Genomic DNA, 26,839 nt, shown 5'->3' with positions numbered 1-26,839 from the left:
TCTGGGAGGGGAAGAGGTTAGATCTCAGCTGCATTTTCCCTGCATCGGTCTTTTTCTTTCCCTGTTGGACCAGGGCACAGTATCTGCTTCTGTTCTCTGTAGGTCTCTCCACAATAGGTCCCAGAGCTTTCTAAAAGCAAACTCATGAACTCAGGCCTCACATCACCTCAGTGAAACTGATGGCTTTATACCCATAAAAACAGAGTGGGAGAGACTTCACTGAGCATCACCCAATAAATAAGTCAGAACCAGTACCTCTGAATTTAGACCCTAGAGCCTAGCCTTGAACAACCTCATCTTCTCCTTTCTTTTGGGCTCTCCCTGCAGAGCCTGACTCAGTTCTCTCCCCCTGCACTGGTAGCCACAGCAGAAATCATTCCAGTGCTCAAAGATCACAAACAAGAGATGAGAAGAGAGCACTGTTGCTGTCCCCCTTCACACTCGGCCACAAAGACCCAGCAGGTGACAGCTCCAGAAGAGAGGGTGTAAGGCTCCATATGCAGCAAATTGAGGTGACGTAGAAGAAGAAGGATAGCAGTCATCACCCAGCTAAATTCAAATGCAATTAGAAAGGAAATACAGCCACAGCCGTTACTAGCTGCACACAGACAGAGCCTCAGGCAAATGCTGTCACCAGTGCCAAAAATACTTGCTTTGGCTAGCTCCCCATAGTGTAATAGGAAATCTTTCTCCATGGCTGACCTACAAAGCTGTGGATTAAGAGAAGTCACTGAGGTGAGCAAGCCTGAACCCAGTCTCCATCCACAGGCTGTGATTCCACCACGGGATCCCTGAAAGTCCTCCAGGAGGGAGACAGAGCAGACCCCCAACAGTCCTAAAAATCCACCTCTTTTAGGGTCGCATTCAAGTGTGGGGTCCTGCACTGCCTCTCCCCATGAAGAACAGTTCTGAGGCCTCAAGAGCTTCTCTTATGTTGGGTTGTCTCTTCCTTGACTGCAGAGAAACAGTGCAAAACGCAGATTTACCAGGTGTGGGCTCCAAGCTGAACATCTTGAGGCATCCAAGCGTGCACACACAATCCAAGTGCACTCATGTTTATTATGGAGCTTCCTTTATCTGTCAATTCACCAAGAGGCCAGGAAGGAACACCTTGTAGGATCCCCACCCTCTGAGTGCCCACCAAGCTGCAAGGCAAAGCAGCAGATGCAGGCACACAAGGCACAGAGACGCAGCAGAGTTATTGGCCTCCCATGATTTCAAGCCCAAATGAATCATTCAAACAGGAGGTCAAACTAGCCCTAACTCCAGCACTGCTGTACTCTGAATTTGAAGGTTCAGTTCTGGAGCTTCCTGTGCAAAGCTCAACAATTCTGTATAGATGCTGCTGCCTCAAGGAATCAAGCATATTACTCATGGATGAAGGTGACTGATACCTGGACAGAAGTACAGAGCTCTGGGCAGCACAGAGGGTTCAGATTCACCTCCCAGGACGGGCAGTCCCAGCAAGCAGGAACATAGGACACGGCGTGCATCAAGAGCAATAGCGTTGGAACTAGGATGCTCCCTAAGGCTTGCAGCAAGGAAGAACAGAACGCTCTGGCCAAAGCCCAGAACACAAACTTGAATGACATCAGATGTAACTGGGTGAAAAAAAATCAGGTGGAAGTTAACTGTGAGGAAACCTGGTCGCTTGTGACGACTCAGGGCCCAGTGTGAGACAAGCAGGTGATGAGATGCTGAAGGAATAGTTCAGGGAAGCACCAAGAGAAGGTCACGAGGTTTTCTTTTAACACACTGAGCTTGCACAGAAGTCACACGCTGTGTAATTAAAAATAGAGAACAGTGGAAAACTAGCTTTGGCCTTCAAGGCATTTCTGACCTAATTATGTTGAACTTTATTTGCTCAGAAGCCCTTAAAAAGTGCTCCTGTTTAAGGCAGTTTCCTGATCAGCTGTGGGTTCAGAGTAACTCCAATGTACCTGCATCCATCCAAGTCTGAAAAGTCACACAATTCCCTAAATCACTCCAGCTTTTAAGTCTAATTTCCAATTCATCAACCCCCAGGCTGTGTTTCTTTGCTGCCTGAAACTGAAATCTCACAGCTTCACCAAAGACACCCTTTGAAGGACCTCTCCAACCCCTGGCCCTTCCAGCATCATTGTCACTACCTGCCCCATCTCTCATTGCCACGAAGACGCACAGAGCCAGAGCCCAAAGGCAATTCCAAGCCCACCTCCCCACCTCCTCTCAGCTCCCTCCAGCCTCTAAAGACAGGCAGAAGAATCTCATTGTGCTGGAAACCTGGGAAGGGCAAAGCCACTCAGTGTCCCACAGCAGGAACCTTCTGGGCCAACAGGGCTCTACCCTGCCTTCCGATCAAAGCTGGAGTGAAGGCACTGCAGTGTGTTTATAATAACATCGCTGCACACAGCATAGCTAAGGTGCTGCTTCTCACTGCAGCCCTTGGCCTCGTGGACCCTCTGTATCCCCAGGATCCCGAGATCTCATGGGTTTGTGCTCCCATAGAGCATGGATTTGTGATGTGAGGAAATGCAGCCGTTGCAATCAATATCTCCTCCCCAAATGCTCATCCCCAGATGGAGTAGAGGCAAAAATGGAGCAGGAAGAACTGAGCTGCATTACCCTGAAGCTCACACATCTTGATGGTTTACTCATCCTACAACATTCAAAACCACCAACACCACTTGAAGCCACACACGAGCTTTACCCTTGGCAGAGCATCATCCTGAAACGAATCTATCACACCAACCTCAGCTTCTGCTGATCCTCCTCTTCCTGAGTAACAAAAGCCTTCCACTGGAAGTGGGCTATGATCTCACTCCGGTTGTGGATGACTACAGATCTGTGGCTCGCCAGCGTGAGGTAAGTCTTCGCAATCATCAAAGAGTTCCTGTCCAGCCTGATGTTGACATCCACTGCTGCTCCATACAGGCTTGTGAGAACATCTTCACCTGGAACGAAGCAAAGGAGAGCCTTCGCTCAGCTCATATGCTGGTGGAAGCACAAGGTAAATCCTACCACGACACAACTGCAATTTCCCACCACATGCCCAGCCACAACACAGTAGAATGGCATTGGTTCTGGGAAAAGAGACCTCTTTCTTTTTAGGAAATGAAGCCAGATTCATCCTTAAATTAGCAAATCTCTACAGTTATCCATCCATTCTTCCCCACATGTGAGGAATTCAGCCCTCATGTCTTCTAAGGGAGTCGCAGTAGTGGGCGTTCAAGTTAAGTCTACATTGCAAGAGAACTAGCAATTTTTCCAAGGAGTGGACAATCCTTTTCGTATAAGGAATTATATAATGGATGATTTACCATGTAAAAAAGAAGTTTAGAAGAATCAGAGATCACTGCCCTTCCCATTCAGTGAGCACCTGGCATGGGGTCAAGGAGAGGAATCCTGACCCAAGAAATCATAGAATGGTTTGAGTTGGAAGGGACCTTAAAGGCCGTCTGCTCCCACTCCCTGCACTGAGCAGGGACACCCACAGCTCCATCAGTGCTCACAGCCCCGTCCCCTGACCTTGGCTGTCTGCAGGGACGGGGCACCACCACCTCTCTGGGCAGCCTGTGCCACTGCCTCACCACCCTTAGTGCAAAGAACTTCTTCCTTATCTCCAATCCAAATCTCCCCTCTTTCAGCTTGAAACCATTTCCCCTTGTCCTATCACAACAGCTCATGCTGAGGAGTCTGTCCCCTTCTTTCTTCCAGCCCCCTTTTAGATACTAAAAAGCTGCCAAGAAGAAATGGGAAGAAGCACAGAGCGCTTGGAGAACGCACAGCTTGGGCTCAAGGCAGCATGAGGAATGGTAACATTAGGAACTATTACAAAATAAACACCATGAAAACTACAATTATTCTGCTGTCTATAGCTATGGTTACATGGGTCTTAAAATACCAGGTATAGTTCTGACCTCAAAGCACAGGTTGAAACGGAGAAGGGCAGAAAGAACAGTTAAAAGCACAGAGCAGCTTCTATATGAAGAGAAACTGAAGAGGATTCCTCTACCTAGAGGACACACAGGGGAGGCAGATGAGAGGGGTTCGTGAAAGAGTGAATGGCTTGGAGCACGCAAATAAGGAAAAAAAAAATCATAATTGTTCATAAGACGGGAACCTGAGGGTCTGAGATAACGTTCTCAGAAGTTACACTGAACAAGCAGCAGTGCTGTTTTCAAGGAATGCTCATTCACTCGGAACGCATCGCCATAGGACAGAGGCTCACAGTTCTACATCCAGAGAGCACCTGGACACGTTCTCAGGAGACAAAACCATCAGCAGCTGTTAAACAAAGATGAGAGCAAAGCCTCCAGCCCTGGGAGCTGCCAGCCCCAGAGCCCACGGGGGAGCACGGCATATGCACGCTTCCACGCTCTGCTCAGCATCCCCTGCTGCTGCTCTGGGGGACAAGCCACTCGTGCTCTACTGTAACAATTCCTGGACCCAGACTTACCGGCCCTACCATTATTTACAGAACACTGCCTTATTCCAGGCTGTCAGTTCCCTCCTCCTTGCACGCTCTGGCTACATTTCCGACAGAAAGAACAAGACAGCTCTTGTTCTGCAACCTCAACAAAGCAATGCCTGAAGTGGAAATCGAGAGCTGGGCTCGTACAGCCTTATAGCAGATGCTTTGGGTTGTGCACTCCTGAAATGTGCACTCTGAAACAGCAGAAACACCGCTGTTTTATTCCAGCATTCATCTGCATGACTGCAGGCGCAGGCATCTTCACACATCGTAAGCTCCTGTAATCTCAAGTCAGAAATCTAGTAGTGGGTCATCCTTCCTGGGCCCTATGCTGCAGGAAAGAGTTACAAAGAGGGGATTTAGAAGAGCTAAAGCATCTTTCAGAATTCTCCTCATACTACACGAGCTTCCTAGTGCAAGAGGGAATAGTTTCCTGATAAGCACAAATTGCTCTGAAATGGAACGACAAGTTTTGTTTAGCCTGGACGTACATCTCAATGAGTGGATGAGGGAATTCTTAAGCAAGATTTCAAAACAAATTTAGGGTTTTATGAAGAATGCTTTCCTACCAATCAACAGCTGGTACTTCCCCCTTCACTGATCACTGCTCTATTAAGGAAGCTGGAAACCAGACTGCACAGAAATATTCTGCTGCATCCCCTCACCTCTTCTAGGAGAGCCCACAGCCAACCCTGGAATATCTGGGTAGCACAGAAAGTGAGCTTATTTTCATTCACTCAGCTTGTCAGAAGGTTGTCTTGCTCTCATCTCTCCTATAAACACAGCCAAGGAGACAGATCCTGCCAATATATCACTGCAAACACAAGAAAAACAAAAGCAGAGTTCTTTGCTCAGAGGTGTTATTGTAGCTCCGGATTGATCTGGGATAAATAATTCTCCTGCTGCTGTCACACAGCCAGGATATTCCTGTTCCTTCCAGCCAGCCATCGGCACATGGCAACAAGAGGGTTTCTGCCCCAGATGCAAGCAGCCCTGAGACAGAAATGGGAGCAAACATGGAAAGCAATGACTGCTTGGCAATGGCCAGCATGGCAGGTTGCGAACTCTCCATCGAGCAAAATGGGCTCTTCTTGCATTACAGTTGGAGAAGACCTCTAAGACCACCAAACCCAACCCCAGCCCAGCCCCACCATACCCACATCCCTCTGTGCCACATCCCCACGGCTCTGGGACACCCCCAAGGCCAGTGACTCCCCCACCTCCCTGGGGGAGGCTGACTCCCTGTTCCTAATATCCAATCTGAGCGTCCCCTGGAGCAACTTGAAGTCATTTCCTAAACCATCTCCCCGCACCAAGCCTAGGAAGCTATGCTTGTCTTGGCATGAGATGAAATATTCCAGCATGGGAACAACACCATGGTTGCAATAGTAGGGCTTTGCTGGGGGGGTGTTTGAGCATGGGGATGCAGCACAAACTTTGGTAGCCCTTCTCCTGCCGGGCAAGGGACCATCTGCCCCCACTCACAAGGCCCTCAAGAGGGGGAAAGGTTTGCAAGAGGTAGGACACCTTTATCTGAATCAGTGTAAAAAAAGTCATTATTGAGAGCAGTTCTAGAAAAGGGGAACGACACAGGAACCATTTGTTAGCTATTAGCTGCTTCAACATAAATAAATGCCCTGGGGAGCAATTAGGCCCCGGCACTCCCATCGATCCAGGCTGTAAAAGCCCATAACCGTGCAGCTGGATGGGGCATCAGTTACCAGTCCTCGCTCTGCTGCAGCGCTGCCACTATCGAGACGCAAAGTCAACGCAGAGCTGTGCTACCTTTACACCTCATTGGCCTCCAAAATTCGCCTCCCTCCTCTCACCTAACTCCCAGCCGCCTCGAGGCGGGCAGGCAAGGCCATAAATCAGGCAGAAACCAGGCAAACTGCTGGGAATTCTCAGCGGTGGAAGAAGGAAAGCACGCCATGCACCACCAGCTTTTCCACCCAGCAGCCCACGGTCCCCACGTTCTTCCCCAGGTTGTGTTACCCAGGATGATCACAGCTCGTGGTATGCATGAACCTCCATGGCTGGATCAATGCTGGATGGATCCCAACTCCTCCCGAGGACAAAGGAACCGTTCTCAAGGGACCAAAAATAAATTCTTGGGTAAGTACTGTAAGAGGCAGTGAGTTTGCTCAGGGAAGAAGCACGCCAGCTCCATCCTGGCTGCAGTTAGGACAAATGGGAGCATCCTGTGCTTGCTGGAGTGCCTTGAGTGACATCAGGAATGAGAAGCACAGCGAGGGCTGAACCCCTGCTAAACCGTACTGCTATTCACATCCATCAGCTGATGGAAAAAAAAAAAAAAAAAAAGAGGAAGGCAAAGATTTGCTCTACAGACTGAATCCATAGCATTTTTATTTCATTCTCAAACAAGTTCCTGGAAGCCACTGACTGCAATTCCAAGAGGGGCGGCAAGATCCTTGGTGGAAAGGAGGTTCTTAAGGAAAGAAAACAGAGCCGTGGAGAGGCAGTTGACCCCTCCGAAGCCTACATGAGCACAGATAGAGATCACAGCAGGGCAGTGCTGTTATCTGATGTCGTTATCCTGGCTGGTAGCTGTGACATTCAGGGTTGCTGGCAGACCCATTCACTTGTTTAACCTCAAGCAGCAATTAAAAGAAAGCAGGCTGGGATTCAATGTTTCCTGCATGGGTACAGCCATCACCAACACACCACCAAGCCCACGCATGGGTGACCTCATTGAACATTTACCAGCACAGGTAAAACTGGTGCTGGAGAAAGGGATTCAGCCTCCCAAAGCGCTGGCATTCCTGGCTTACAACCCCCCCGTGCAGGAGCAGAACAACCACAGCTGCAGCTGACAGCTCCTCTTTGCCCATCCATGATGGGACGTGGTCTCTCCAACACCACTGATGCACACTTTGCTTCCTTGCTGCCACTCTGTAGTCACCCGTCATCCCCACTGGACCCCAATGGCTCTATCACACCACGTCCAACTTGCTGTCACTCCATGGGTGACTGAAGAGCTCCACGTCAGCTCCTTAATTAGTTATGGCTAAACACGCCTTTAATTTTCCCTCTGATCTCATGCCTCATTTTTCCCATTTGAGATGAAACATCCATTTTTTCCTCAAGCTGGCAGTTAGGACGCTGGGCTCCAGAGGCTCATCCACATGTCACTTCATCCACTTCCAATGGGGAAAACGCGCAGGCCACAACAATCCAGTGCAGCAAGAACTCACCCAATCTGGTTGACAGCTGCAGAGGTGCAGGCGGTTGCTGCCAGCACCTTCCACCTGCCCTTGAAGCAATTACTCAAGGAGCTGGAGCTGAGCTCTCCCCCCCTCCTTGCTCTGAGCATGCAGAGAGCAAGGAGCACGGTGAGCATGGGTCTGGCCCACAGCAAACAAGCTGAGATTTGCTTTAGGAGGGGGCTCTTGCTCAGGGACTGCCAGCCCACACCTCGTCCCAGGGAGCTGCTTGCTGGAGCTCTGCACCACGAGCAGGCAGGACAGTAACAGAGCAGACGTTCTTGCTCGAGGGCTGGCTCTGCTTGGATACATCTCCTAAAATTCACCTCCTCTGATCTCTCCCCTCAAACATCCTGCCCCCAGGCTTTTGCTTCTGCATCACAGTCTCACAGAGGAAGGAAAACGATCTGCAAATTACTTTTATCACTGACAGCAATAAAAGCATCTCGGTATATAGTGTCTGTCAGCTCTGCACAAGCTCAGTGGGGCTTTGCTAATTACTGAAGCTTCCTGTGCTGACAAAGAGATCCCGAGGGACGCGGTGGCCAACGGGAAAATAAAGAAGATAGTGTTCAGAGTCATTTCAGAGCTGTACAAGTCCACTAAGGCCCATAGGTGCTACAAGCAGCCATGTAGAAGCCTAGAATGGGATTCCACAGCTCAGAGATCATCCCTAGTATCATACTGCAGTGCTTCTCAGAGTCCAACGGGAGACAGGATTGCAGGGAGCAGAGAAGGGCTTCTCCTTCCACACTTCCCTGTGCTTCTCCAGCACCCCCTTTCCATCACTGGCCCATCTCTGGTCAGTTCAATAAAGATCTGCCCATAGATGTGATTCCTTGGTGCCATGGGACTGGTGAATCAGTTTTCCACCTCTGGCACAGCTTTGGGAGCCTGTTATGCATCTCCTCAGCCTGAGCATCCTTTCACTGACCTTGTGCCACACCGTTCACGTGCATCCTGGGCACCTCACTTGAGAACTGCTTGAGTGCTAAGAGAATAGCTAAGCCTTACAGATATGGACTTGGCTGAGACCAGTTTAAAACCCACTAACTTATTTTCCAATATCCACATGGCGTGGGCTGGGAGTCATCCAGAAAGACCCAAGCCACCAGTGAGACTCTTTGTGGTGCCACATGCAGGACCCTTTTCAGCAGGAACGCTTACTAGGCTGGGTTCAGAAACCCCTTCCCATACCACCACCTGATATTAAGGTGACAAACAGGGATGTGCTGCAGCCCAAAACACCTTGAGCCTCCTTCATTTCAGCATGGGCTGGGACTTTGTGCCTACAGACACACGTACATGGGGGACGTGGAGCAGCATGGACATGCAGAGCATCGAGGCCGGATTTTCACTATAAATACATTTTCTTCGCACTCATCTGAAAAGTTTGTAACAAAAGGATTACCCAACCTCAGCGAAAACCACACAGCATGCACCCAACCCTACAAACCAACCAACTGACCCACAGAGAACCACCGCCACTCACAAGCCAGCAAATCAATACAGACACAGCCACGCCAGCAAAGTGCCTCCCAGCATCCTAAACTGCTATTTTGCTCTTAGTGCTTGTTTCATAACCAACTCTGGTGGCGGCTCTGCAGGAGCAGCACGGCTGCTTTCTGTATGCAGGTCGTGGTGCTGGCCAAATCAGCCCAGCCCCACCGTGAGGCTGGAGCTCTGCACCACCCCTGCAATGAGCAGCTATGGAGAATGATTGATTAAATGTTTCAGTTTCACTTCAACAATTCAACTCTGCAGCATTTTACTTGGTTTGTATGCTGCCAAGCTAGGCAGATAATCTCTTTATTATTCCTTTGCTCGCCTCCTCGATCTGTAGTTTACTTAAAAATAACCATAGCGCTGTGCTGAGAGGCAGGAGTGAGATCACGGGCTCATCCCCAGGTAGGTGGTATGTGGCCCTGGGATGTCACCCACCCCACAGCAAACACCTGCACACAGGCCAACCGCTTTGGGGTCAGTCAGCCAACCACTTTGGGGCCAAGGTGCTTCAGCCCTGTAAGAACAAAACTCAGGGTTTCAGAGCAGACCATGAAAATCTTTTTGTCTTTCTCCATCTGGCAAGGGAAGTGAGCTGCTAGGACGAAAAGGAATGATGGAATCACTGTGGTGTGTGGGGGAACATGTTGACACTAGGGTCTCCCAGGGATGCACCAGGAGACAGTGACATAGGACATGCAGAAGGACAGACTCAGCCCATGTCATTATTTCATAGAATAAAATATTCAGAATCGTTTGAGCTGGAAGGGACCCATAAAGGTCATCTAGTCCAACTCCTCTGCATGAACAGGAATGCCAATAGCTCCATCAGGTGCTCAGAGCCTAGTCCAGCCTGACCTTGAACATCTCTAAAGTCTGAAACATCCAGATTTCTCTGAATCTGGATGTTTTAGAGAACAAGGTCCAGAAGTCACTTGCAAGAGAATCTTCACGCCATTCTATTTGGAAGGCAGCAGAGGGTGTGCACTGCACGTTGCCCAGCACTCACCTGTGTCGTAGTGAACCACCAAGGACCCGCAGTGGTCTCCAGTCTTCAGTGGGTGGAACTCCACCGTTACTTGCATGGTGTCACCGATCCTAAGGGTCCCAACGGAGGGATCAACAGAGAAAGGGCTGCAATGCAAAGACAGGCATCAGAGATATCACGGGAGATTTGGAGATAATAATCCCTTCCAGGGTCGAAGGCTCTTCCACCTCACCAAGCAGATGAAACACATCAGCAAAGTAAGAACAGAATACATAGGATCAGACATGCAGCTACTGTCTCCCACTTCTGAAGAGATTCAGCCCTCAGAAGACCACATGGTGTCAAGTGACCTCTTCTCCCTCATATTCTGCACCCAGCTCTTCCTCTCTGCAGCATCTCAGGAGTCAGGCCACTAGCAACTCAAATCAGAGAACTGTTTTTGAACAGCAGAGACCAAAACTGCTATTTGCATGCAAAGCTGACCCCAATTTCCTCAAGTCTGTCTTACCCAGCCACCTGTAAACCTCACCTCAAGAGAGGCAAATGTCAAAGCAAGGCCTGTTCCAAGGAGATTACAGACTAGAATCAGACAGAGGAATAAGTCTTCCTAGAAGACCAAAGAACAATTATGCATTAATTTGCAGAATTCAGCCTTTTTACTCTGAAAATAACCTGTTTTAACCTAAGGAAGGGCACGTTCTATCAGCTGCTCAGTGAAAGCTTCTCTAAGAAAAGGAACAACCAGAAATGTACGTGTGCAAATGCAGATTAGAGCAAAGCCAAAGAAACAAGACAGCAGCAAAAGGAACATCCCATTTTCAGCCCAAAGGATTCCATCAAGCATTGGTAACAGGAGCACATCAGTGGAGGTTTAACAGTTTGATGTATTCACAAGCCATGTATTCTGTGACTCTGGGCTGTAATCCAAGCATGGTAACCACTTGCTTGCCCACCAGATAAAGTCTTAGAACCACAGAATCATTTAAGGTTGGAAAAGACCTCTTGGATCGCCAAGTCTGACCCAACCCACCCCGGCCATGCCCACTGACCTTGTCCTTCAGTGCCACATCTCCATGGTTCTTGGAGACTTCCAGGGATGGTGACTCCCCCACCTCCCCGGGGCAGCCTATGCCAATACTCAAATTCCATACCATGGGTTGAAAATAATTATTGAAGTGTGCTGGTGCACCTTGGGTTTCCTACAGACAACTGTGGTGTGTCACCAGGTAAGCAGTTCTTGGCTGCCAGCTGTAGAACTCTACCTTCATGCTAAGGGCTAGCTCTCTGAAGAAGCCAGATGAAGTGTGGCAACTTGGCTTCATGGCTCTTGCGCAGCCCCACTCAAAAGACAGAAGTTCTGTGTTCAGCACTTCGTTGGTCATCAAATTATCACCTCCAAAATTTGCTCTGCAGAGCTCTAACCGTGATTAGAGAAATGGAATGCACACAAAAATAATGAGAACTGGAGACATGCACGAGCTGAACTTTGTTCATTCGAGTAGCGACAGCTGATAAAATTGCTAGAGTTTCTGCTCGTTAATGAGATACAGCAGCAATTAGTGGTCTGACCTGTTCCCATTACACTTGGAGCATGGCTGCTGGCTCTAGCAGGAGCAGCAGTGAGCCCACAGCATTCACACACTGACAGGAGACCTCAGCCTCTTCCCAGGGCAGAGCTCACTTCATTGCAGCTGAGCAGGAAGCTCTCACACATCTCCAATAAGATGTTCCCAGTCACCCCAAAGGGTTCCTCAAGGACACAGTTTGTTCCTTCCACCAAAGCACGTGGATCAGCTCCTCGAGCCCTGTTAATGGCAGCTGCCTGCTAGGGAAGGGATTCAGTTACCAGCATTGCTGAGAAGTCATACAATCAAAGAATCATTAAGGCTGGAAAGGACCCCTCAGATCACCAAGCCCAACCCCATCCCACCCCCACCATCCCCACTGCCCACATCTCTCAGTGCCACATCACCATGGGTCTTGAACATCTCCAGGCTGACTGGGACAGAGTTGGTGCTTGGGTGCAACCCCCAGAGTAGCAAAGGAAAGCTTTTCCTTTCCAGCTCAGAAGAGCTGCTAATGAAGGGGGTTCCCCACACTTCAGTACCACCTCCCATTTTATCTCCCCATTCCTTTCCAGTGCTGGCTGGGATGAGGTAACCCTGCACCTCCTACATCTCATCCCAGACCCTCCCACCATCCCTCACTATGTCAAGACACAAAGATGCAAAAGCCCTACAGCTAAACTTAGTTCCCCAAACTTCTGTTAAAGCAGCTAAGCTGTTCCCTGCAGCCCCCAGATAAGAAATGGTAGGAGACATCCCTGACGCATTGTAATAGCCAAGTGAAAACCACTGCCAAGAGCGGAAGCTGGCAGCCTACACCTTGGCCTTTTATCCATTAATTGTCATTTAATTGTGAGCTGTTCTTTAAAGATAATTCCGGTCCTGCTAGATCTGCCCTTCTAATGAATCACCACCGCTCCCAAAAGACGGGAAATCTTTCAGAAGATAAGCTTTGTGGTTTCTTTTTTAATAGCTCGTTTTCTTCTGACATCCTCTTTAAAACGATGCCCGTTTGGATGTTTGCTTTGGTGTACGACATCAAAACTTCCGCAGGTCCTGCTCTTTAATATCCCAGTGGTGCCTTGCAATCACAGCCAGATCCCTAGCTCACACGTTATTCAGCCACACCGACTTGGAAGAGGTCTTCTCACCGGTATCCACTCAGAACTCATCTATTATTGCCCTTTGGAAAGGGATTGACACTAGAGAAAAGCTGTCAACTGCATGACTCAGGTTTTCACATCCCCTTTTCTCCTACAACCAGGCAGCGTGCAAGGAGCTCCTTCTTCAAGACCCATGGCACATTCCTCTCCTGCAACCAAACAAGCTTCCTCTTTGGTCTACTGGTGCCTTAATCTGTATTTTATGAATATTTTGATTTGGGGAAAAAAAAATAAATCAATTTTCAGCCTTCTGTTTGATTGCATTAAAAGCTGGCTCCTGCTCCAAAGACAACAGTCAAATCTACAGGTGGTTGAATTGCCTCATCTGTCTATTTTGGAGGAAAAACACAAAGACCAGTTCATCTCAGCGCATATTAATTTCAGTAATAGTATAGCAGCCAAAGTCAAGCTTGTAGCTGTTCCAGAAAGCTGAATCTGTTGGATCTTGGAAGCATCCAAGGCTTGAGGAGAAGACGATTTCTCGGTACTGAGAAGCCCTGTGCAGGGTCAGCAGCTCACAGCCCCATCTTTCTGCTCTTTCACTGCTTCTGTCCTTCATTTTTGCATCCTTCCATGGTCTTTGTAGCCTACAACGTACATCTATATGTGTATGTATATGCACAGCTCCATGGATTCACTTCCTTTGTTCACCAAAAATTAAACACATTCAACTTAAGCTGCTTAAATTTTCCTCTAAATAAGAACAGACTGAAATTGTCCCAAATTTAAGCTGGTAAGGCTGGCACTCCTCTCCTGGAGCACCTACACCATAACTCTTGATTACTGCATCTCAAATTTACACTGAGCTCTCCAGGACAGGGAACGTAAGTCATTCATTTCCAAAGCTCCTTGCGCAATCTTAAATGCTCCGCGATGATAATGAATCATCAAGTTGTTATGGAAGTTATTCAGAAGAACTAGAGACACATTCAACTAAATATTCATTAATAACGATGCAGCCTTTGTTCTACCCTCTCTAACAGGGAAATTAATCCCCCAACATTAGCAGGAGAATGGCCTCTTTTGTGAAAGGCTGTGAAAATATATTTGTTCAGAGACAATTTCCAGCTAACGATCTACTAGCCTGCAGAGCAGAACACTGGCCTGACTCTCACATCTCCTTGGTGTGTCAGCCCAGAGCTCACTGCTTTCCTGCTGACCATGCCCAGCACGTGGACAGCAGGAGCTAGAGAAGCGATGGAACCTTCAGTGCTGAAGACATTCAAAGCTCAACAGACAAAGGCGTTTAGTGCTACTTGCAAACCTGATCAAACTTTGAAGCTGGTCTTCTTCCAAGCAGAGTGTTTGCCTGATGATCTCCAAGAGGTCCCTTCCAGCCCCAGTTATTCTGTCATTCTGTCTGATAATTCTAAATCGTCCTATTTCCATTTCACATACTCCCCAAATTTCTCGTATTTCCCATACATCTCTGCACATACACAACAGCACGAGGCAGACAGACAGGCATTAGAGGAACTCAGCCTTTTTAGAGGTTCCCACTGAAGAATTCTTTATGACATTTCACTGAACAAAAGCGAAAAAAGAAGGCAGGAACACAGGAACTTCTGAGTAGTTAAGAAGGAATCTGAAGGAAAGTGAGTGCCACTCTTAATTAGAATAAAATGCTGCTTATATTCAAAGATCTAAATCATCTGCTTGAGATTTCAAACTGGTTTTCAAAACTTCATAATGAAATGGAAGAGATGACAGATGCCCTCAACGGACAAGAGAAATCATATCAGCTTTTGATCTCAGAATGCACACAATCCAGTTATCCAGAGCTCTGCTTTTTTGCGCAGTTTGAGATAAAGCTTCTCTAACGTTTCCCATTTCTTTATTGCAAAGCGGGACTGAAGGGTTTGATTGCCAAACTTCAGCTTTTAATATCCATAGCAAGCAGAACTCAATATATGCTGTATCAGTTGACAGAATAGTTGCTAAGAGTATTGAAAAATGCTAAACATCTAGTCAATCTCTATTTAGATTCTGACAGCTTGACCTAGAAATCCCAGAGGAAAACCATAGTGACTTAGAAGTTCCTGCCTACGTGTTTTCCACAATGCAAAGGCTGCCTTCCTTCAGAGCAGAGCACAACCCTTGAACCCACTCAGTTATTTACTGGTTTTTCTGACCCTGCATTTCTGTCTTTTTTCCCCTGCTACAAGGCTTCAGCAAAGGGGATTTCTAGTAGGAAGCATCCCCTTTCCCCTTGCAGGATGCCATGCTCTTTCCCGTTCTACTTCCTGGCCAAACCAGCTCGTTCTTGGGAAGGCAGCAGAGGAGAAGCAAATCCCAGACCTCTGTTCACCCAGTCTCCCCAGGCTTTGTGGGAGCTCCTCTTGGGCTCCATCCCATGCACAAGCTAATTGGTGCACCTCCTGCACCCACTGGCATCCATCGCCATTAGTTTGGTAGAGCAGCTCTGAAGTCAGGATCTGCTCATCTCCACTTCAGAGCTCATTCCACCTAACACTGGTCATGGGGGTCAGACAAAACCCAAAGTTCCCCAGCCACGTGGTGCTGTTTTCAGGGCTCCAGCACCTTGAAGGTACAACCTGGCAGCCTTTACCTGTGGGTGCTGATGTGGTAACGAGCCTCTCGGTTGCCAACATTGCGAACCAGCAGAGTTCTCTGGGTGCTGTGCTTGACTGGGCAGACTGAGAAGTTGAGCTGGTCGGGGAAGTCCAGGATAGCTCGGGCTCCTATGGCTCGGATGGGCACCACAAACTTCTCCCTCTCCGTGATGCAGATGAGCTGGTGGAAGTAGTCCTGCGGAAAGGAAGTGGGATCAGCAGGAATGCAGTTAGTGCCATTGCAGAAGGAAAGCCACTGTTTGCTACACGTTCATTCAATAATGCAGTAGTACTTTTTATTTAATGACTTCTAATTCCAGGAGAACAACTGGTAGAGGCTTGTTAGTTTGCCAAGAGGAAGCAGCTCCATTGCTTCGCTCGCTTTCCCAGTGAGCTGACAGCCAGCTTCATGCCACGGGAAGACAAAGTTACCTGATAGCTGGGTTCTGAACAACCAACGTAATGATTTCACAGGAGGGGCTAAAGCATGAACAAGAACCTGCTCTGAGCTCCAAAGCACAGCAAGTAACCCAGTTACAACTGCTAAGCCCAGCCATGCAGTGACGTGGCTGCTTGAGGCTTGGCAAGGGCTGCTCAGGTGCATCTTCAAAAGGACCTGGCCACACACACAATTCACAGCCAGATTAGGATGAAGGACTTAACAAGCTGGACACAACACCTATTTCAGTGGCAGGTTGGTGAGTGGGGTGTTTGTTCCCCATCACCACCCTAATAGAGTCACTAATGACAAAGCCTGGGACACCACCCCCCCCTTAAAAGCCCACCTGGTCCATCTTCCCACCTCAAACGTGGTTCAGCCCTATACCCAAACTGTACCTGAGAACAACGACAGCACTTTTAGCACCAACAACTCCCACCCAGCCCCAACAGCTCGTTCCCATCATATCCCAGTCTTACAAAGTTCTCCTTTGTGTCTGATGTCTGTTTCCTTTCACATCTCATCCTAGCCTCAGAGGATGCAAAGATAGCTCTGCTTCCTCTCTGCTGCATATGCTGGCATGGCTGATGCCTTAGTCACATCTCTCACGGAGCTCCTCTGGAATAAGTGCCTTGGTGCCTGGTGGGCGTGCCTACCTGTGGCAGTGCAATGAACATCCATCTCTGCTATAGCCAGCGTCTCAAGACTTTAGCTCAGCCAGAAGCCTGACCCCTATCCCAGCTGCCTGCCATTCAGCAGTGGGAAGGAGAATCCAATCACATCATCACAGGGCCAAGCAGATGGATCTCCATGCGCACAGCGGGGCAGCACCAAGGACAGCACCAGCTGGAGGCACTGCCTTGCCCCACCGCAACCACCCCCAGGTTATGGCCAGGTCAATAAAAGCTTCGTCTCTCATTGCTTTCTTGCTGTTCTGATCCTTTTCCCTGGGTGCTTTGGACTCTCCCGAGATTCTTTCCTTGCTGCTCCAAGTACACAATAGTACAAAACTACTGTAGGAATTGCACTTAGCATCAAGCTTCCTTAGACAGAACCCATTCAAACTCCTTTGTGCCCAGGCTCCCTTGCCCATCCCGAGCTCCTGGAGCCTGGCAGGGCATTGAGGCCCAGGACTGGGCTGGAACCTGGCCCCAGCAGCACCCGCTGTCCCAGTGCGCTCACCACCTGCTCTGCTGCAGTTAGGGTTGCAGTAACAGATGCCACTGCATCCAAGACGTAAAAAGGAATAAAGAAAGGTCTTGTTTTCTAGATCCATCTCAAATTCATATTGGAAACCACAGGAGGGTTTTGGTTTCTCATCTTTAGAAGGTAAAACGCCAGGAAGGGAACTGCAGCAATGCCTACAGAATTGAATACTGCGTTTCAAGAGAGTTTCATCTTCGGTGAGTCTTTCTGAATTAGCAATTTGGTTCTCAATCTCATGGCCTAAGTCCTCTAAAATAAAAGAGAAGGGCAGCTCCTGTGAATTCAAATCACCTGTTGCCTCAGTATTTCTTGTTCTGGACCGTTCAGATCCTCAGAAAACACATTAGGAAATGAAAAAAGCAATTTACTTCTTGTTGTTGTTGTTTTGGCCACCCTACTGTAACGTGGGCATTGTGAATCTGGCTGAAAGCCTCACGCCTCGTTAAGCCTTGGCATGACGTCTTTCCTTATCTCTGCCCTGCAGATGCCAAGTAGACAGAGGAGGACACGGGGAGTTCAGATCAGCAGCAGGATAAGGAGGAAAGAAACTTCAGCAACTGGAGCTACTGGAGGGAAATAACGAGAACTCATTTTCAAGTCGCTATTGCAAAGGAGGGAGCGGATCAGCAGCCGCGTCAGTGAGAGCCCAAGGAATTAATACCTGCCCCAGCTGAAATCCCAAAGCACAGGGCACCGTGCACAAGCACTGGGGCTGCTCACACTGCGCAGCACGGGGTCTGCTGCAGAGAGAGGGAAATGACAGCTGCAATCCTTCGCCGTGTTGCCAGGACAGCAACCTCGCTGTGCGCTCGGTTACGGTCCAGGGGTATCGCCAAAACCAATCTTTGCAACTGCAAACCCCCAGCAGACCGTTTAAAAGCAGTTTTCTAAACAAACATGCCTGGGAGAGGGAGAGGTTGCATCACTTACATGCTTTAAAGGTTGTTTAGAGCCAGCTGTAGGCTATAGATTTTCACAAAAATATGACCTCATCCTTCATATGACTCCTCTGTCTCAGGGAAAATAGGAATCACTGCACAATGCTGCCTTTTCCCTTACTCACCTTTGACAAGCAATAAGTTACAAGCGCCAGCCTTCAAAATATGACTGCTGGTAGTATTTGCATTAGTGCCCACTGAAATTAAAGCGACTGCTCGCATCAGAGATGTCATTCCAGGCTCGCTGCAAACTCACACTCACATTAAAGTTGATGTCAGCATGACAGTAATTAACTGCCCAATAAACCAGGAAACTCAGGTGTCAGCCGAGCTGCTTAACTGGTAAATGCTTTGCTGAATTCCTTGCAGCAGACAATTGGAAAGCCAGAACGTCCTGTAGGATGAGGTCATTTGGGAAGTCTATAAGGGAAGCTCCCTGCTGGAACCACAGTACCATCAAGGGCCAGTAAATAAGAGGAGAGGCTGGAGTGTGATGACAGCATCGCAGGAGGATGGCTTCCCCTTCCACTCCCTTCCTCAGCCACCAGCTCACAAGATGGTTCCAAACAGGTCCCTTTGTCCCAGGTTCACTGCCTCGATCTTCTGTCCCTGCCCTCCCCCTACAAGTGTTCTCAGAAGTGCACTTGGAAAAGCGGAACACCTCTAGCAGGGCTGGCCTGAATTTTCAGGGAGTTAATTTCGGTAACGCAATAACTCAATGTCCTGTCATATTTCATATTATCAATGAGCATTAATGCAGTCTCCGCTGAGCATCAGGAATGAATTTTGCAAACCTCAGACTGAACTCACATTGCCTGCAAACACTGTATTGCTACAGCAAAAAGAGCAAGGAAAAACAAAACAAAACAAAACAAAACAAAACTGATTAAGCTGTGCTATGTTTCTGGGCACTTCTTGCCTCCTTCCTTTCAGATAATCTATAACAAAGCTGAAGGACATGATGCATATTCCTGCCCACTGCTTGTTTGCTCTGCAACCCGTAACGGCAGGACACGTGGAGCGAGTGCACCCACGCTGCATGGCTGAAACCAGAACACGGGGACGTATAAATCAGAGGCGGCGAGAGCAACTAATTGGAAATGTTGCCCAGCAGAAGAATTAGCAGTTTGTATTTATAATGTGGGTGCCAATACACAAGACGTGTCGGCTGCGCGCTGGCTTTGACAGCCCAGCCATGTGGCACGCTACCAGATGGCTGTGAGGCAGCACGGAGCTGCTTATTTTCCAGAAAGGGTTTACGTGGCACGTGGCATTTTGGCCACAAACCACTTGTGTGCTCCTCTTATTTAGGGCTCAGCACAGCCCAGCTCCATGCTTCACTCCCATGAATTAGCAATGAGAGCCAAAGCAAGAAACCCCCCAAACCGATCCTACAGTTGGAGGGGTTGGTGCCTACATCCCAATTCTCTGTGTCATCCATTGGGTCACAGAGCATTCAAGAGGCAGCAGAGGTGCACAGTTGGAGTGCCTGGGGTTGGCAGGGACCCCTAGGACCACCAAGTGCCACCCTTCTCCAGCAGGGTCACATCCAGGGGGAAGATCTCCTGACCACGCTACCGATGCATTACCAAAGCATTGGTCCCTCATGCTCTCTGAGTTCTCCCTCTGCTTCTGGTGATGCTCCCATGTAGCCCTGCTGACTCTCTAACCTTGAAGAGTGGCACTTTGCCCTCTGTGGGCACCAAATTTTCCTCTTCCACCCCCAAAAAATGGACAGTCAGTAATTAGTACAGATAAATCACATTTTAGAGTCACCAGCGTACTTTGCAAAGCCTACATCAGCGAGATTATGCTCTTAGGTTGGCCTAGGGCAGTTCTCCAAACCACCCAATTTTTACCCTAAATATTAATGATGTTAAATAATTTCTCAGACCCTCCAAAGGAACAGATTATTCCCCAGGCATGGGGAGCTAGGGACCACAGGGCATTTCCTCTTTAGTTTTCTCTATCCGCTGTTTGAGAAAGGGACAAAGTATTACATTAAATCAGAATCAAGTGAATAAAAGAAGAGAAAGCACCCACGCCCAAAGAGATACTCTGTACCTCTGTCCTGGTGCAGAAATGCACATGGTGGCATGGAATGGGAGCCCACTGAGATAGCCATCGCCACGATAACATGCACAAGGACACAGCCACACCAAGATCACAACCTGCAAGTTTGGGACATCTCTACATACAAGAACAGGGCAGATGGAGTCTGCCCATTTAATCCTATGTGTGCTTTGTCCTTTGCATCGCACCAACCTCCTGCTGGGTGAGGAATGTCCACAGTCTGTGCCAGGCTGGCTCAGCCACATGCAGAGCTTCCTCCCACCCAGGCTCACAGCTGGATCATGGCCAAGCATCCCTGAGGATGGCACAGCTGCAAAGCTGGGTAGCAGAAGGGATGAATGAGCACCATCTTTGCTCCAGCCCTGGGTGAGGCAGGGAAGTGGCTGCCAGATGAGAGAGAGAAGCTCTCTCTGGATCTATTTGTTCCTGTAGCATTTTCCATAATAATTAAACCCCTCTCTTAGAAGAGAAAGACAACATATCAACACTCCCCCCTGCCATTTTCTTTGTTTTCCTACTCTTGTGTGCATCCTCCCTGGAAGGTCACCCCACCACAAAAAGTGGAGATTCCCACCCCTGAACCCAACAGACGTTGTATTAAACATCCAGGTTGGATATTAGGAACAATTTCTTCTCCAAAAGAGCGGTGATGCACTGGCACAGCTGCCCAGGGAGGTGAGGCATCACCATCCCTAGAGGTGCTCAAGAACTGTAGTGATGTGGCACTGAAGGACACGGTTAGTGGGCACAGTGAGGGTGGGCTGGGGTTGGAGCTGGAGATCTTAGATGTCTTTTCCAACCTTGATGATTCTATGATTCTCTATGCCTCTATGACAGATGATTTTATGAGATGCACGAAGCATCAAAGTCTGAAACAAGAGCCTCCAGCCTATGAGGGCACACTCTTTGCCCTGGTCAAAGAGTTACCCCCAGCTCTGGATCCAGAACAACCCCACTGAAATCAGGGCTGTTCCCCAAAAGCCACACCTCACCCTTGTGTTCAAATCCAGCCCTGAGGGATTGGAATTTGACACCAATCAAAGGCATCAACCTCCTGTGACCTCTGGTCTCACCTTGTTCTCCTCAGGGGTGAAAAGGATGCGGAAAGTTGAAGGCATGCCAGGCGCTACTTTACGGCTCACGTCACCAGGGCTGATCAGCTTGAAGTAAGGCGAGTTCTCCAAGATGACCTTCACCAGCCGAGGAACCTGCAGGGAAGACATGGAGGCATTGGATTTTTTCTCCATTTCTACCTAGGTTGCAAAGACATGACCCAGTGCAGGTTACACCTTTCCTCAATTGCTTTTGCAAAGCATTTTTAGCCCCAGAGGTACACACATACTGGGAATACAACCAAGAGCAAAGTGCAGAATGTAGGAAGACAGAGACAACCCCAGAAGAAAAAGGAGGTAGCTAAGAGCTGTTAAAAAGGGGTTGTGAAGAAGCAAGAGAGCACGACACTCCATGCAGGAAAGTTGACCTAGAAGATGAGAGCAGCCAATTCACCAAAATGGTGGAGAGCTGGACTACCCTTGCCTTCTATCCCCTAGGCTGTGGGCTGTGCATACCAATTATGGGCTTCAAAGGAATTTTCTGCCTTGAGATTTGTGACCAGCACTGACTCAACTGTGTGGGTTGGTCATTAAAAGCCAGTCTCAGCCCCAGACGAGCAAGCTGGTGTTTCCAGGTGCACAGATACCAACCCCAGAGCTCCGAGTCTCTCCTCAAAGCCTCCAGCAGGCCATTTCAGCCAACGGGCAGCTTCACCAGTCAACGAACCCACCCACTGCACACAACAGACATGTTGGTCGCTGAGTCCCCTTGAAGATGAACACCTTCAGAAAAAGCCACCCGCAGCACCTCAGAAGGGAGAAAGGAGCAGCCTGAAGGCAGAAAAGCAACTTCACAAGAGACGTGAGCAGTGTATACATCAAAGCCCTTCTGCGTCTGAATCATCACAGAGCCTCTATCTGCAACATACTTCATGAGATTTTATGGAGCAGACAACCCCAAGCTACTGTGCAATATAAGTCAGTATGATTCAGAGGGATCTGGGAAACTGGGAGAAAACTTTATGAGAGAACACACAACCAAGAGCCAACTAAATGAGAATATAACAACCCCTCTTGGGATTATTATCTCCATATACTAAAATATGCCAAGGATTTTCCTCAGAGCTGATCTTACTTTTACATCAGTGCTGTCCAATAGCTGAGGTCCTACTGGCTTCAAAAACTAATTCATTCTGGAAAAAAAATTAACAATTCACACATTGTCTCCCCCTTGTTGGGCATACAAATCCCAGGGTGCAGCTGTACGAGTTTATTATTTTTTACTGGGAATGGCAGATATGTTGATGCAGATGTTCTTTTCCACTTGAGGAAGCATGAATAGAGCAAATGAACTGCTTGCCTGTTGGCTGGCACCTGGCAAAGACAAACATTATGGAGTGCCACGTGCATAAGGGAGCAGCTGAAGCCAAAAGACTTGGTGGAAATGAAGCTGTAGCAAAAGAGAGACTGAGGCAAGTCTTAAACAGAAAAGGAGATTTCTACCCAAAGGGTCCATGCAGACTGTACAAATGTTATTCCTTGGGTGCTCCTGCTGCATCTTTTCAACATTCCCAAGCTAAATGCTAGACAAGGAACACAGCAGAGCTCCCTAGGAATAACTGAGACACTACACTGCATCCATCTTGCCTTCCATTTCCAACCTGTTGTCGTAGGATATACTTGGCTCCCTCTTGCTGCTCCTCGACCTACTACACATCCCAAGAGCTTTCTGTCCACCTGTGTATGCCCAGCAGGTAGAACTGGAGAGAGCTCCACCCACCCACTTTCCTCTTCCTATACATACGTCCCACTGCTCGTATACGATGAGAGGCAATAGTCTGAAGATGTGCCAGGGAAGACTGGATATTAGGAACAATTTCTTCTCTGACAGAGGGGTGAGGCACTGGCACAGCTGCCCAGGTAGGTGGGGGAGTCACCGTCCCTGGGGGAGTCCAAGAGCCATGGGGATGTGGCACTGAGGGACGTGGTGGGGTGGGCTGGGGTTGGACTTGGGGATCTGAGAGGTCTTTTCCAACCTTAAGGATTCCATGATTCTACACGCCTCTATGCCAGAGCCGTATCTTTGATAATGTCTTTCTGACCTTCCTCTGCTTCCAGTATGCTAATTCCTACGTGCCAACAGAAACCCTTGCATGCACGATGCTCTCCCCAGAGTACTTCCCAGCTCGGCTCCTTTTCTCCCTCCTGTCTGCTCCCACCAGCTCACTCTTGGCACATGCCTCATTTGAGCAAACGTTTCCCCTGCTGAATCTGAAAAGGTCTCAATTTTCCTCTTTAAACTGGAAGCAAAATTGCTGTCATTTTTCAACTTTTCCCTTCTTGACTTCCTTGGGAAATCTCAAAACGCTCACAAAATTATTTCAAGTAAAGGCAGAGATCTTCAAAAGCCCATTACACTGGGCACGCTGTGGTTCTCCAAAGGGAAAGCAGAAAGCCACATTATCTTAGAAAAGCCTGAGCACAACCAAATTAAGCTTAGCAGGAGCCTAAAAAATGTAGCTCTGGAGATGAAGCACAATCAAGGCAGGTAAGAACTGTGCAGTCCTCAACATGCCCATCTGTCCAGAGCTTTCAAGAGGAAGGATGCTGTCCCAGAAAGCTCCTTTGGGTTAGAACCCACCCATGCATGGTCAAAACCAGTGGGAAAAACCCTAATATCACAGGAATATCTCCCACATCCTTGTGCAAAGAAGAAGGTGAGACACTTCATTTCAGACGTGGCATGCTGTGTTTCACTTGTACTACGCCACTCTCCTCTCCTAGCACAGTGTTAAAGCCACGCAGCCCGGCACTTACCACGTCGTTGTTCCTCAGAACCAGGGGTACCTCATAGACCTCGCAGGGGACGTAACTCTGGAACACCACCTCGGATGGGAAAGGCTGGAACAAGGTCTGATCCAGGTCAACTGAGGAGAACTGGAGATACAAGGCAGCAGTGAGAGGAGCCAATGAGGTCACACAGTGCCAAAGGGCTCATCAGAAGAGCCACGAGCACTCAGGGAGGAACTGAAGCCCAAGAGTTTGTGTGGGGCTCCAAGGCCAACACTTGGGATGAGCTTTACTCTGAGACAGAGATTGAGCCCCACAGGTCCCCAGATATCTCATTTGGATGTGGAGCACAGAAACCAGCAAGCACAGAATGGTGCCATAGGAGGGAAGGCCAAAAAGAAGGCAATGCTGTAGGACAACGGCAAGTGGGGTGAGCGCTGGCTGGTGGTAAGGTTCACCTCTTGTCAAGTGTTACTAGACAACTTGAGCAAGACTGGATCTGGCATCTCCTTCTCCCATGAGCTGTATGTAGAGGGATGAATTATTTTATGCACCGGGCACTCATCCAATGCGCTCCCAACTCCTGCGCCGTGCAGGGCAACCCTCCCCCAAACTGTTACAGGCAAATTCCTGCTCAGCAACCTACCTTGTGTTACGCACTGAGCAATCCTTTAGGATAAAGCATATCTGCTCACTCTGCCAGGGGCAGCTACCTAGCAGGACCACACAGCTGGCAAATCTGACACCCTATAGGTGTCCCAACCCAAGGCATTAAGGAAATAATGTCTGTTAATCAATCTTGAGTCATTGCCATAGGGCACCCAGCCTTCAAGGGCCCACGCTGCCACCAGCAAGTGGAGCCATGGCGCTAATCCCCATTAGCGGGTGAGGATGGAAGAAGGCAACTTGTGCCCTGCTCCATCCTTCCCCCATACCATGCTTCAGGAATAGTAGCTAAGCTCCAGCAGAACCCACTGATTCCAGCAGTTTATTTCTATTGGCTTCAGCATTTAAAAGATCCCAGCGGTGCAAAAGCATTTTGCCTTTCCCTCAGCACGAGGAACTCCAGCACCACCCGCGCTTCCAGAGAACAGCAGGACCTTCTCACCCTGCTACTGAGAGAAGCTGGGGGCGAGCCTGCCACACGTGCTCCTGAAACGTCCTGTTAAACACAGCAAGGCGAAGGGCAGGAACACGCTACCTTTTGATGGGAGGTGTCACTCATGTCCAGGAGCTGGATAACACGGGGCCGCCGCGTGCTGTGAGTGCTGGCCAGCCTCTGCTCCGTGGTGAGGGACATCTCCTTCAGGAAGGCAGAAGGAGTCAGCTGCAAGGCAAAACCCAGCCAGGGCTGCAGAAAGGCCTTCCTCCTGAAAGGCTTTTCTTGTTCAAGCCCCGCCAATGAATCATTTATGACTGCAGCCACTAGGACAGTCCTGGAAGTTACCTGCTGAAATATTTATCGCCAGTAAATTAATTATATAGAGCGGAATACACATGCTCCAGCAGAGCGGCTCTGTCCCATTAGCCTCTCCTCCGTGATTCGAAGTGACATGTTTGGGGATTTCTGCTCTTTGGGCATTTGTTTCCTCTTTAGTTTTGCTGCATGGAGCCGGTGACCTTTGAGGAGAGCGGGGAGGAGCTGTCCCAAGTCCCCAGCTCTGCACAATGCGTTCGCGTGCAGAGATGTCACCGCTGGGCGAGTCGCAGGAGAGCCGTGCTGTGCCAGGACCGAGCTGAGGCTCCAAGCCCTCATTCACCTTGTTCTAACTGCTCGTTTTCTCCGGGCTGGCCTTGCAGACCCTATGCAGAGGTCTGCACGGATGTCTCCTCAGCAGAGGCTCAGCATCAGGTCAGCTCCAGTCAGCAGAGGGGACATTTGGGGATGAGGAAGAGGGACTGGCCTCGCTCCGTTGCAGCATGCTCAAAACCAGGATGAGAACTGTTTTGGAGTTCTTCTTGGCCATGTCATGCCAAGCCCTCAGGCAGAGTGTTTGCAGCTCAGCAGCTGCAGGTACCACCAGAGCTTGTGGCTGGAGGTGTCCCTGCCGCAAGGAGACAGAAAGGAACACGTGCTGGAGCTCCAGCTGTCCTTGTGCAACGCCTCATAGGCTCAGCTCAGCCGTGCACACAAGGCAAGAGCCTAGACTTTCCTTAAAGCAACACACAGCCTGTCCCCAAGGCACCACGACAGCCATCTCCAACAGGGAAACATGGCAGCAAGGAGGGGAAATGGAGGATGGATACAGGGAAGTTTCCAACCTTAAGAGCTCCCACCTGGACACAGTTGGTACTTACTGTTACAGGCTCCTCTGCCTCAGTGACCAGCTTTGGGTTACAAGGTGCCACCACTTTCTTCCGGAACCCATCGGGGCTTTTGGAGGATCCCGTGGACTGATGGAGCTTGCTGGTAGCCATGTCTCAGCCAACCTGCAAAAAGCAGCAATGGGACTTTTAAAATCCAGAAGAGAACTTGGACTGTAAGGTCTCAGTGCCTGCGCTGACACACCAAGATTGGCATCCAGGTTGCAGTCGGGTGCCTGGACAGGAGCGTGCCCATGCACTTGGCACAGGAGGAAGCAAGACAGCAGTGCCAACCTGGTACAACTTTCTGCCCAGGTGCTCAGATCATTGCCAAAAGCCTCAAAGCCCCTTGGGATCATGATTCCTTGAGCACTGATAACAGCACACCACCTTTCTTGCCTTGCCAGCCAAGTTTCTACCCTTTGTGTCAGGAGCCTTGAGATGCTTCTGATGAACAGAGCATCGAGTTCAATACTCTGATGAGGAATTATCATTTCTCAAGGCTAATTTGGTTGGTTTAAGCTACAAAAATTATCCAGCAAATACGATTCCTTCCAGGCATGAAATT

General features: G+C 49.0%; 1 protein-coding gene across 15 annotated transcripts in view; it reads right to left on the bottom strand.

The window, feature by feature from the left end:
- The window catches only part of HYDIN (HYDIN, axonemal central pair apparatus protein), a 115,529-nt gene that overhangs the window by 75,838 nt on the left and 12,852 nt on the right, over positions 1–26,839 (bottom strand). For 14 of the 15 annotated variants that reach the window (XM_021408634.1, XM_021408635.1, XM_021408641.1 and 11 more), the window contains 7 exons: positions 26,266–26,397; positions 25,169–25,294; positions 23,995–24,114; positions 21,199–21,333; positions 15,466–15,665; positions 10,190–10,314; positions 2,732–2,933 (listed from right to left, as the gene is read on the bottom strand). In XM_021408634.1, the coding sequence (XP_021264309.1) occupies positions 2,732–2,933; positions 10,190–10,314; positions 15,466–15,665; positions 21,199–21,333; positions 23,995–24,114; positions 25,169–25,294; positions 26,266–26,385 (1,028 nt within the window). In that variant the 5' untranslated portion in view covers positions 26,386–26,397. The remainder of the gene's footprint in view (positions 1–2,731; positions 2,934–10,189; positions 10,315–15,465; positions 15,666–21,198; positions 21,334–23,994; positions 24,115–25,168; positions 25,295–26,265; positions 26,398–26,839) is intronic. The other variant, XM_021408640.1, reaches the window with a different exon arrangement.

This window comes from Numida meleagris, chromosome 10, assembly GCF_002078875.1.
Source record: "Numida meleagris isolate 19003 breed g44 Domestic line chromosome 10, NumMel1.0, whole genome shotgun sequence".
NCBI lineage: Eukaryota > Metazoa > Chordata > Aves > Galliformes > Numididae > Numida > Numida meleagris.
Note: the sequence above shows the minus strand (reverse complement) of the source record. Positions and strands in the feature narration are given on the sequence as shown.